Source organism: Typopeltis vanoorti, chromosome 6 (assembly GCF_054136105.1).
Source record: "Typopeltis vanoorti isolate ZY-2024b chromosome 6, IOZ_Tvanoo_1.0, whole genome shotgun sequence".
Classification (NCBI taxonomy): Eukaryota; Metazoa; Arthropoda; class Arachnida; order Uropygi; family Thelyphonidae; genus Typopeltis; species Typopeltis vanoorti.
This window is the reverse complement of record NC_143554.1, coordinates 8152553-8165532: the sequence shown is the minus strand read 5'-3', so window position 1 is coordinate 8165532 and position 12980 is coordinate 8152553. Positions and strand designations below refer to the sequence as shown.

Sequence of the window (12980 nt, the reverse complement as noted above, 5' to 3'; positions counted from 1 at the left end):
TTCAAACCAATTTTAACTTATACATCTGAAAGTTGATTTGAAAATAAAACAGCTGTTCAAAAACTTTATCTCTGTAACTTTGTGTTAGTCAATGATAATATGATAGGCGAACACAAAGTGCCATCAAGTTCTGATGGTAATATTGTAATATTAACAATGGATTAAAAGTTTTTTGTGTGAGAAAATTAAGAGATCAAAACTGACAAAATACATTGTTGTGCATGCTACAGACCTGAATCATCTGAAGAGTGTGGAACAGCTTAAACAAATGAGCTTCATGGATAAAAGACAAAGTAGCAATTATAAGCTGATAAGCATCTTGGGAGTGGTTGTTTAGGTATTTCAGGAATTGGTGAAACACAGAATTCAGGATTGGGCAAATAAGAATATGATACTCTACAAGGGACAGCATGGATTTGTGAAGGGTTGGTCTTGCCTTAGTAATTTGCTTACTTTCTTTATAAAGTGATAAGAGAAATGGATAAGGAAAATGATAGTGATTTTCAATATGTTTGAATGAATAATTATGGTAAGATAATGTTAATAGATTAAAATGGCAGATTAGTAACTGTTGCAGAGGACATACTTAAGTTATTCAGTGAGCATTTCATCAGGATATTTCACCTTGATCAGTGTGGAGAGGAAGGGATAGAGGATGGACTGCTGGAAATCGGACAGGAGGTATATGAGGAATCCAGTAAACCTGATGTCAAATAAGGCAATAGGAATTGATAACATATCATGAGTTTAAAGGTAATATTCCAGGGAGCTAACAGCAGATTTTCTGCACCTGTTTAACAAGAGTTTTGCAGCAGCAGAAGGCCTTAAGGTATGAAAGAGGATAAAATTGTTCCACTTCACAAAGGTTGTAAGGCTAAGTATACAAATTATTATTATTTAGACCTCCAAGGAGTCAAAAGACTCGTCGTGGGAAGTCCTTCCTAGGAAACACAAATCTATCATACCACTCCTAAAACTCATTGACCGTTCTCGCTCTCACCACTCCATCAGGTAATGCATTCCACGGTTCACCCCACCTTCCATGCAAAGAAACCACTCCTCACCCTCTTGCTCACAGTTTCCTTTCGTAACGTCCAGGGATGGCCTCTTGTCATCACTCCTTCCTGCTGTTCAACCAAGCGAAAGAGCTCCCCAGTGTCAACCCTGTAACCACCACTCAACAGTTTAAAAGACTCAATCATATCACCTCTCCTTTTATCCACCAAACTCTGCAGTCCATATTCCCTCAGCCGATCCTCATAACTAACATTGTACAGTCCTGAAACCTTCTTTGTTATCTGCCTTTGTACCCTTTCCAGTTAATTGATCCCCTTCAACCCTGGGGACCAAATCTGAGAACATTAGTCTAAATGTGGTCTGATCAGGGTCTTACAAAATGGAATGATAACTCTTATCTCTGCAGGTTAGCATCCTTCTCATTGCAGAAATCCTCCATGTTACCTTCACCATCTTTGCAATATGTCTCCTAAATTTCAGGTTTCTAGCAATCATCAACCCTAGATCTCTTGTCTCCCCTACTTCCTCCAGTATATCTCCTCCAACAGAGTATGCAGCATCCTATCTATGTGTCCCAAACCTCGACCTTGCATTTTGTTGCATTAAACTGATAGCCCCATTCATTTGCCCATCTGTCTAGCTTATTCAAATCCTCTTGCATGACTACCACATCTGCACTACCACTAATAACCCTTCCCAGTTTCACATCATCCACAAACAACTGAACATCCCCCTGCAATCCACTGACAATGTTATTGATATAAAGGTTAAACAATATAGGTCCCAGTACTGGTTCCTGTGGGACCCCACTTGTAACCCTCTGCCTCCTTGAAACTGCCCCATCATACACAACTCTCTGATACCTATCGGACAGCCAATCCTGAATCCAGTTAACCAAACTAACATCCAAACCCATGTGCTGCAACTTAAATATCAGCTTATCATGTGACACCCTGTCAAATGCCTTCACTAAATCCAAGAAAATGGCAGTATATGCCTTTCCCTCATCTACTGCTTTTGTAACATTATTATAAAAGGCAATCATATTACCAAAGCAAGAGCGCACCTTAACAAATCCATGTTGACTCTCACAGATAACATTACCCTCATATGCCCAATGTTGTATACAGTCCCTAACTAATTTCTTCAAGATCTTAACAAATACCGATGACACACAAACTGGCCTATAATTAGACACTTCTAGTCTGCTACTGCCTTTATGCAATGGCACTACCTTTCTTCCATTTCCTGGGCACCTTTCCTATAGCCAGACTTTCATTAAAAAGCCAGGTCAAAGGAGCTGTCAGTTCCTTACCACATTCTCTCAAAACTCACGAAATACCATCCAGTCCCACAGCTTTACTGACATCCGAAGTATTCAGTATTTGGAACACATTCTCCTCCTGCATCTCTAAACCTCGAACCTGCCCTATCCCTCTAGTATTAAAATTTACTCCTCCAGGATGAAATACACCAATAAAGTGTTCATTGAACAATTACACTATGTCCTCTGCATCAGTCACTCCATTCCCATTTTTATCCCACAATGTCATTCTTCCACAATCATTTCTCCTCCTATCAGCCACATAGCTAAAAAAAATTCCCTAGGATTTTCTTTGGATCTTAGGATCAATCTCTTCTCATATTCCAGTTTCACCTTCCTTACCACAGTAGTCACTCTCCTTGCCTGTGTCTTTATATTCTTCATGCATCTTCTCTTCACCTGTCTCCTTATATCTCTTCCATAGTCTCTTTTTCACATGCAGCTCCTGTTTGATAGTTTGTCATCCCCTTTACTCCAAATTGTGTCCTCTTCTTCACTCGTGGAATACAGCTTACTATTGCTGCTAAAAATATTCCTTCACAATTTCCCAAGCACTAATGATATCCCAGCCTTCCAATTCCTTCCTCCATGAAACTTCCCCATGTTGATGTCTAAGACTATTGCAATCACCTGCCTTATAATTCCACATATATTCCTGTCTCTTTGATACTCTTGTATGTCTATTCATCTTCAAAGTCAAAACCACATGGTCACTCTCACTGGTGGGAGAGATGTCAGCTCGCTTATTTCAGCTCTTCTGACAAATTATAAGCAAATTTGTGCATCTGGAGTTACGATTATAGTGAGAACTTGGATACAGAACTGGGTTTATAACACTAGTATTCTCAGTGATGGTAAGCATGGATTTGTTGAAGGGAGATCATGTTTTAGCAATTTACTTATGTACCAGTACAAAGTGATAAATGCTTTGGACAAGGGATGTATGTGCAGTGGTATATTTACATTTTGCAGACACTTTTAAGAATTATCACATAACATCTCAAATTAAATTAGAATGGAATGGGATTAGAATTAGTTGTCAGATAAGTATCAGCAAGTCTATGGATGGGGGGAGAAAATGAGTGAAACTGTGGAATGCAAAGTATATACACTGGATGGAGAAATTTTGAAGAAAGTGAAGGACATCAGTTATTTGGTGTAACCTTGACATGCAGAAAAGAGATTCTTTTGCATCAGGCCTCATGGATTATTGTGTAATTTGGTTACCTGCTTTCCATGGAGATGAGACTATTAGGAAGGGTCCAGAAAAGATTGACTAAGGTGGTATTTGGTCTTTGGAATGAGGGTATGAAAACAGATTGAGGGAATGCAACTTGCAAAAACATAAAATAAAAGGAGAGTGGATGTAATTGAGACACATCAGTAAGGAATTATTACCTGGTGAGTAAGTTCTCTCTGAGAGGGTTCACAGATGACTTACTAAGATAGTTTCTGATCTCTGGAATGTTATATATGAGGAAAGGTTGAGAAGATGCAATTTACAGTCTCTCGTGGATAGGAGGAAGAAGGGTGATATGATAGAGACCTACAAGGTAGTAAGGGGGTTGTTTATAGGATTAATGTTGGAGAGGTTTTACAGCAAATATTGGGAGGTCAGGGGAGAACCAGAGGACATCCCTGGAGGGTGTAAGCAGGGGAGTGAGAAGCAGATTTTTTGCATGCAGAGTTGTGAATGATTGAAATGCTTTGCCTGAGAGTGTGGTGTTTGCAGAGAATTTGAGTGTATTTAAGGCATGGTAAGATGAGTCTTTGATTCCATGGGGTCTTGGGATAACAACAATAATAATGGAGTTCACAACTTTTGCCAACTTTAATTTCATGATTAAAAACACTGGCTTTTGCCTTTCCAGTGCCAAAGGTTTACTTTCTTTGGAACCAACTGTAAAAAGGCTTGGAAAAAAGTTCCAATAGTTGATGACTGGAATTGAACCTATAACATTAATTCTTCTGGGAATGTATGTAGTTATTACCACAAAGCTACAACATTTGAAATGTTATCTTTAAATTTGATGATACTGCACCTAACACCATCATACTTTTAATTATAAATTATTGTATTATTTGGTTTACAGATAAGTGCAATTAAGCACACAGCTGTTTTTGTTTCTTCCCCTCCCTCTCTCTCCTCAACTCTTCCTGATATGGAAATAGATAAATTTTCCATTCTTTCTAGATTAGTGCCAGTCATCTGTTATCAGCATCTGTAATGTCTGCACCAGCTGCATTGGCCTATGCCAAATTATTTTATCCTGAGACAGAAAAAAGTTTGACTAATCCAGAAAACATTCGACTAGAGAAAGGGTAAGAACATATCGGCATTGCCGTGTTTGTAAAATTCTATTATTATTATTTTTATTATTCATGCATCACCATGGACTCCAGTCTTATTGAAGGAGGCCTACACCAACCATTATTCACACCATACCTGTCATGCTTCTCATTCTTTCACAAAATTTCTCCCAACTGCTTCTTGCAGCCCATTTCACTCATTTACAGTATTCAAGCAAAACAATTCTGGTTCTCTCCATTATATGACAAGAATGAAAATTTTCTTTTGCATGAATCCTATGAAATCCATTTAGTAACTGATGTTTTTATTGCATCTCCACTTTTCTGCTTCTCCATTAAACTTCATAATCCACACACCTACAATCTGTTTTCAGAAGGAGTACTCCACAGACAAGTCACCATCTTATTCACTTTCTAATGGATTCTCTCTCTCTCCACAACTGCTACATCCCCGAAGTGAAGGACATTAGCTCTTTGGTGTAACCTTGGCATGCAGAAAAGAGATTCTTTTGCATCAGGCCTCATATAGATTATTATGTAATTTGGTTACCTAAGAAATGCATTTCTTAGGTAACCAAAGAAATGCATGTTACTCAAAACCATATAGTAGTCCATGGTGTCATATCACAGCCTTATAAAGAGGAATAATAATCTCCCTCACTCTACTTTTCAATATATTATTTTACACCCAAGTAATCCTTTGTTATTTTATCCCCATTGGCAGTGTCTTCTGAACTTCATTTCCTGTGTCATCCCAAATCCTTAGCCTCATCAATATTCAGCTGTCCTGTTCAATCAGTGCAACACAGCTTGTAATCTTTTGTCCTAAAGCACATAAACCTTCATTTTGCCATATTGAATTTGAAATAATTACACTGGACAGCAAAATTTGAGTCACTCAAACATTTTCCTTGAGAAGATTCCATTGTAGAAGTCTTGATCCCAGTAACTCTGCTTTTGCCTTGGACAGCTCCAGATTGCAAACAAGATTGCTCAGGTCTTCTTGTGTGAAAATGTGTGGTGCACATGATGCACCATGGCTGACGTATGGATCATCAGATGCTGGCTGAAGGCTCAGCAAAACTCAATATTGGTTTGCCTCAGTCTTCTGAATCGATAGAAAATTCTTTCAGAGGTTTGGGAATGGGAAGTCTTTTGCTGTGCTGAACTGGTTGGAGAACAGATGGTATATTGAGATATGCTATTGCCCACTTCTTTTTCCTCCAATGCCTACCAAAACAGATGGTCCCTGTACAGAAGTAGCAGTCATGCAAATGACTGCTTGGCTCCCTCTAAACCATAACAGCACTGACACTTGACTGCTTTTCATCCACTTTGGAAGATTTCTAGCATATGTGTGGGGCCACTCCTTGTCCTGGTCCCCAATCTTGCATCCAAAATAAAGCTGATACACCTTTTTCACATTAGTGAAAAAAGTGTATCAGTGATGGTGTAAAATTCGATGCAGTAAGAATTTTTTTTTCTTAATTTGCATTCACTTTTACAGAGGTCACAAACATTGTATATAGAAGGAAATTGTAATCTTAACACTGATTGTGGAATTTTGTTATTACGAATTTTGTATATATGGGTTATATTAACAGTAGTTATAATTTTTTTTGTGATTTGAAAAACCATACCAGTATGTATTGAAATGGTAAGAATGTTAAGCTGTGTATTTCAAGGCCAATGCCTTAGAAAGCAACGTCATTTTAGCAGTTCCAATTTGAAAGAAAAAGCTTACAAGCTTTATTTGGACATTGTAAAGTGCCATAATAAATTTAGTTTAATTCTTTATCCCAGTGAGAGCAAACAAAGTTTGCGCCTGAAAATATCTTCAGGACTGAATATAGTGTTGTACTATCTTACCTGGGTAAGTAGTGCAACACCAAGGCAACTCGTAGCAAAGGTGGAGCAAGCTACCAACTCTTATCCCAGTATCTTCCATAATGCAAAACACATTTCCTTGTGGATATGTATACTGTTATGCATTAAGGGATTGGCCACTACACAGACTAGTTTCGACCTTTTGACCTGAAGAGACCTCAAAGGTCGAAACTAGTCTGGGTAGTGGCCAATCCCTTAATGCATAACAGTATACATATCCACAAGGAAATGTGTTTTGCATTATGGGAGATACTGGGATAGGAGTTGGTAGCTTGCTCCACCTTTGCTACGAGTTGCCTTGGTGTTGAACTACTTACCCTGGTAAGATAGTACAACACTATATTCAGTCCTGAAGATATTTTCAGGTGCAAACTTTGTTTGCTCTCACTGGTATAAAGGATTAAACTAAATTTATTATAGTCTAACCTAGTGATAAATAAACTTTCAACATTGTAAAGTGCCTTTAATTGTTCAAAGCTTAACCTAATGCGTGTTCTAAGGACAGTGCAACAACTAAAGGATCTCCTGCATATAGTGAATAAGATAGTTTTTCTTTAAATTGCTTAATGATTTGTGTTATGTTGCATGCTTATGTAAATGTTCTAAAGTAAGTTTTCCTTTAAAGTGTTAAACTTAGAATGGAGTAAGAAGTAGTAATTCATTAGTGTGTAAATTGTATGATTGTTTCAGTATAAACAAACATCTTTGTTTTATTTACAAAGAGTGCCGCCTGATCTTTTACACAATGCATTGTTTCCAAATAATTGCGATCCTGTGGGTGGGCAGTTTACAGATAGCTACGAATTGAAGTTAAGTGTTAGCTACAACTGTGAAATATTATTAAGATGGGCCTTAAGATAGAAAGCAAACTTTACTAGAAGTATTGATATTTCTTATACCACAAGGAGACTGTTAGTGGCGCAGTCGTTATATCAAAAATAAATTTCTAGTGATCCCCGGTATAGGCAAAGAATACTGAAGGTAGAGCAAGGATCATAAATTTAAAATAAGATTAATGAAGAATAAATATAGAGATATAGAAGTAAAGCAAATCAAAGTGTATAAAAAAAAAAAATAGAAATTTAAATATAGAAGTAAAGTAAAGACAAAGTTAATAAGTATACAAATAGATAGACATAGATTTTACAATGGCGCTACAGCCAAACAGATTACAATGGTGCAGTAGTCAACAGGATAAAATCCACGATAATCATACTCAATTATTTGGATTGAAACAGTTTTGTAGAAAGATCAGGCCGACAAAAGTGTAAAAGTATATATATTCTGAAAAATTTTGTAAAGCACGAATGTGGATAGCATGAATTCGGAAGCCACAAATAGTAACACGATGGAAAAGATACACTCTGTAATCAGGCATGAGGTAGAGAGGTTATACCAACCCCTGATAGATAAACTTGACTGTTTTCAACTGAAGGAAATCAGAGCAGAACCATCCACGGAGACCTTGAGTCATGAATGAATAGGTAACGAGGGGGCAAGCAGAGGGGAAGCACCCCAATGTTATAACTGCAACAAGTTTGGGCACATTGCCGGTTACTGTTTTTAGAATAAAAGGAATGTTTATAGAAATAAGCATTTTGAATCAAAAATGCAGGTTACTCACCATCATCTCACAAGCAGATCAAGAAAATTAAGTAGAGAATTTAAGAAACAGCACCCTAAACCCATAACTGTCATTCAAGGAAGAATAAGGGGAATACGTTGTGATGTATTGTTAGATACTATGTAAACAGGGGCTTTTATTGCCTATATATTTATTCCTTTATGCAAATACTCCTTTTCTACTAACTGTCTTCTGCACTTCCCTTCTTATTCCTCGAACACCGGAAAATTTATTTGATAAGCTGTGCCACCAGTGTTCGTTTCCTAGCAATAAGATGTGGTAAGTGCGTCCAGTAGTTTCCCTTAAACTCAAACTACCTCCGTTCAATTATTATTTATAGTCGTGCTCCACTAATTATCCCTTCTATTTTTCTCCTGGATTCCCGCAAATAGGCTCTAATTTTTTTTGGAACAGTGCTTCGTAATATTAAGATTCAGGTGACACTATTGACAATTGAAAAACAGATTTATTTATAACTAAACAATTTACACTATAATTCCGTTAAAGAGACATTCTCAGTTTAACTCTTAATAAAAACTATCAAGTTAAAATACACTTTCAATTCAAGATTATCATGACACATAAATATTCAATCCATTCCAATACTAAATTAATATCCTAGGCAATTATACAATTAACAAACTGTTACTCTTTACTTATTTCACACATGGCCTTCAGTCACTCATCCAAACATTTAAATTCATTCGCTAAATCTGCCCAAATTTAGCACTCTAAACTCAAAACAGTCCACTATTAAAGTTCTCCTTTAATTCAAAAAAAAGGATCAAACTCACTTTAGGGCTGCTACCCACTGCACATACTTATTCCTTGGAGTTCTGACTTTTCCTTCCGTGTCAGGTTTTGACTCCCTTCCTACACCGGCATCAGATTATAGACACTGATGGCTTCTGGGATGCTGTCTCTCCGGCATGAGGAGTGAGTGTGCATTAACATAACAGAGCAGTTCCTTCCAGCTCAAATTCCTCTCCTCGGAAAATAGCTCCCAGCGAAGTTTGTCAGCAGGTCTACCCTCTGCCTGGTGGATCGGCTCCTGTCATCGTCCCTTCAGACTTCTGGCATGGCTTCTCCAGAAGGTCGCGTCCTCGATGGCTGACATCTGATAGACTTCCGATAGATAACCGATACTCGTTCTTCTGGCCAATGCCTTTTATTCATCTTCTTTCGGATCCCTGCATGAAGATATTAGCTCTTGATCTTTCACTTGCACTGACCATTTCTTTGTTCTCCCACTGCACTCTTTTAATCCTATTTCGTTGGGCAGCGGAAGCTTGTCTGAAGTTGTGGGTCCGATTGACAAGAGGAGTTTGCAAACAACTTTCTTATATCCTTATAAGGAGGTATCATACAAAGTTTCTGTTGGCAAGGTATTGCCTTGCCTTTGTTCGTTACATTCTAGAAATTTCCTTCTTAGAGCAGTAAGCACAGTCAATTCCCATAGGATTATTTACATTGACATTTAGCTTTAACTATATACAGACATATAAGGTTACCTTTGTAACAATCTTACAGGACTTGACCTCTGTAAAAATCAATGAAAATGCTTTGTCATTTTGAAGCTGCATCGAATTTTTACAACTGGATCCCAAGTATCTAACAACAGTCGCAGTCATTATATCAAAAATAAATTTCTAGTGATCCCCGGTATAGGTAAAGAATACTGAAGTTAGAGCAAGGATCAGAAAGTTAATAGATTATATAAGAATAAAGGAGGATTAAATAAGGTTAATGAAGAATAAATATAGAGATATGGAAGCTATATCAGTTATTACCAAGTTTTGGTAATAACTGGATCGCTATTCAAAAGATTGAGATCCAGAGTATTTGTGTTACAAGGCTGAGGAAACCTGTTAAGCTAAGTGGAATCTCAAATCCCACTATTTATGTGCCTACGAAATGAAAGGTAAACATGTGGTTGCCCAGCTTCAGTTTAAATGTCTTACCTGAGTTACTTATTCTCCCAGAGACCTCTCGACTTAGGGCTCAAATAATACTGGGAACCGACTTCTTAAAGAGACATGGTTTCTCATGTAATTTCAGCACCCAAGAAGTTTCCCTGATGGGAGTGAAGCAGGCTACTCGTAAGGGAGATACTCAAGTATTTCGAACTGACAGAGCCAGTGGGAGTAGCAGAAAGAACACCCACAAGTATAGAGGTAATAAACAAGGTGAGTGAGAAAATGATCCCTCAGTAATTAGAGACAACCAACAAGATGAAGTGGGAAAATGCTTTCACATATCAAGTGTGAAGGTGGCGGTAAGTCAGGAGGAAGATATCGAGCTCACAGGAAGTAAAGATAAAGGCACAATAGAAATAAACTTTATAGAGAAAGAAGAAGGGGACAATGACAGACATCCTACCCATCCAGATTATGTGCAGTTACATACCCTTACTAAACTACAGAGAATTCAAGAGGTGAAAGGAAGTAATACAAATGACCGCCAAAATTTTGCAAGAACCAGAGGGAGAGCAAGGCATCAAATGAAAAATTATCCAAGGAGTAAGTTGCGCACCGACACCTATTGCAACAGAAAGAGCCCACATATCGGACTAAGTGCTTTCTTATCTCACAAAAGGCCAGTAAACCTCAGTGTTGTCCATTCCAGAGAGTAAGTAGCACACAGCATATAGATAATGTGAAAAAAAAAAAATTATCATCCACATTCATGGCTGAAAATTTTTTCGTGAAGGGGTGGGCCTTTGTAAAATTCTATGTGCAGCGTAAATGTTTTCATTTTTTATTGCATTAACTTTTACAGGGGTCACATCCAAAATTCACAAAAAGTATACTTGTAAATTTCTATGTAAATAATACTAACAGCCCATATATTGAAACTCAGGAATTAGCATGATAAATTGTGTAAATAGAAGCTGTATGAATATGTTAAGTTCAAGGGCAATGCCATAGAAATTGGAAATATATTGTAATTTTCTATGTAAGTGATACAGAAAGCCCATGTATTAAAACCCAGAGGCACGATAAATTGTGTAAATATAAGTTCAAGGGCAATGCTTCAAAAAACTGAAATGTATTGATGTTAGCATATAGTATAAAATGTAGAAGAAACCTGCCAGTCCGATGCTGCCCTCAAGGTCAGAGTTAAAAGGGACAGTGTACATTTAACATGGCTATGCTGTTAGGCATAGGCTGACTTCAGGGAGAGCCAGAAGTCAGCGTTTTACAAAACGTCAAGAGTTTGCACGGGAATGTTCGGGGGGTCTCAAACCTTCATCCAGGGTCCCATGAAAAACAAATATAAGGCATCATAGAAAAAGGATCGAGATTGACACCACCAAGAGAATTGATGCCAGGAGAAGGGAAAGAGAAAAAGAGGAGAGGACAAGTCGATCCATGGATTTTGTCGAATCCAGATGAGGTCATGGAGGGAAGCCAACGGAGGCAAAAACTTGCAGAGGGAATAGCGGTGCAGGACCAGAATGCCTAGGCCTTGATCATCTGACCCTTCGCCCAAGTATCTATAACACCAGGAAATCACTCTCCAGGCCCCGCGAGCCATTCCAGAGGAGATAACGGTGTCCATGAGACCTCTAAGCGATAGCCCAAGACCTGACATAAAGAGAAGCCAGGAAATCTGTAAGGGAAATGTCATGGTGAGGATTATTGGATATTCTGGTGAATAGATGAACAATTTCTGTTAAATCATTACTAACTGCAAATACTTGGGTATCAGCTTGATCAATGGAGTTAGAAAAGAGCTACTAGTTTGCATTTTAAACTTTGAAGTAATTAGATGGCAGAATTATGCTGTTAATAAGGAATTTTATATTATATGTTTAATTTACATTATACATTTTATTATACATTTATATTATAGATAAAGGAACATTTTTCACTATAATAGGTGTGGAAGAGAAAATTGGAGGTGCTGAGTAAGCATGTAGTCCAGGTTTTTCTCATTTCATAAGGCAAGTGAGAAGAATAAATTGGAATAAGTGAATTCAGTTAATAAATGCATATAGTGGTATCATAGGTACTATAATTACAATTACTGGGTAGTCAGAAAGTGCCCGATCAATAATTTCATGACTCAAATATCCAAAGGGACAATTTTCTTTAAAAATTCTCTCTTTGGATTCCTTTGAAAATGTATATTTTAATGTAATTATTACAATTACTTCCATTTGAATTTGAAAGTAATAATGGGAAAACTTTCCTCCACTAGGAAGGAGACCACTGCTTTGGAAGCAGCAGCCAATGGGGCAAGTACAGCCATCAGCTTAGTTGCAAACATAGCAGCTAATCTTATTGCTTTTTTAGCATTTATTGCATTTTTGGATCATGTTATTCAGTGGTTAGGAAATTTAGTAACTTGGAATTTTATGTCTTTTGAAGTAAGTATTACAGTATAGCATGCTAATTTTTATAAAACAAAATCAGATTCTTTCTTAGTTTCCAATTTTATAATATAGTAACCGATGTGATATTACTATTATTACTATTATTACGGGCAACTCCAGGGAGTCATTAGACTCATCGAGGGAGGCCCCAAATCATATTCATCACAACTATCTGACATTCATACAGTATCTATCATACCTCGCCTTAAACTCATTCACTGTCACAGCATCCACTACAGACTCAGGGAGCGCATTCCACTCATTCACTACTCTAAAAGTAAAGAACCCAGCTCTAACACCTTTACTAACCACACTTTTGCCCAGTTTCCATGGATGTCCCCTAGTCCTCCCACAACCAGCCCTGTTCTCAAAAATATCTTCTGAATTAATTTTATAGAAACCCTTCAGTAATTTGAATGTCTCAATCATATCTCCCCTCC

General features: G+C 37.5%; 1 protein-coding gene across 1 annotated transcript in view; it reads left to right on the top strand.

The window, feature by feature from the left end:
* Positions 1-12980, top strand: part of LOC150105267 (uncharacterized) — a 163201-nt gene that overhangs the window by 133819 nt on the left and 16402 nt on the right. Inside the window, exons 9-10 of the mRNA XM_090394035.1 lie at positions 4536-4663; positions 12366-12534. Of these exons, the coding sequence (XP_090250161.1) occupies positions 4536-4663; positions 12366-12534 (297 nt within the window). The remainder of the gene's footprint in view (positions 1-4535; positions 4664-12365; positions 12535-12980) is intronic.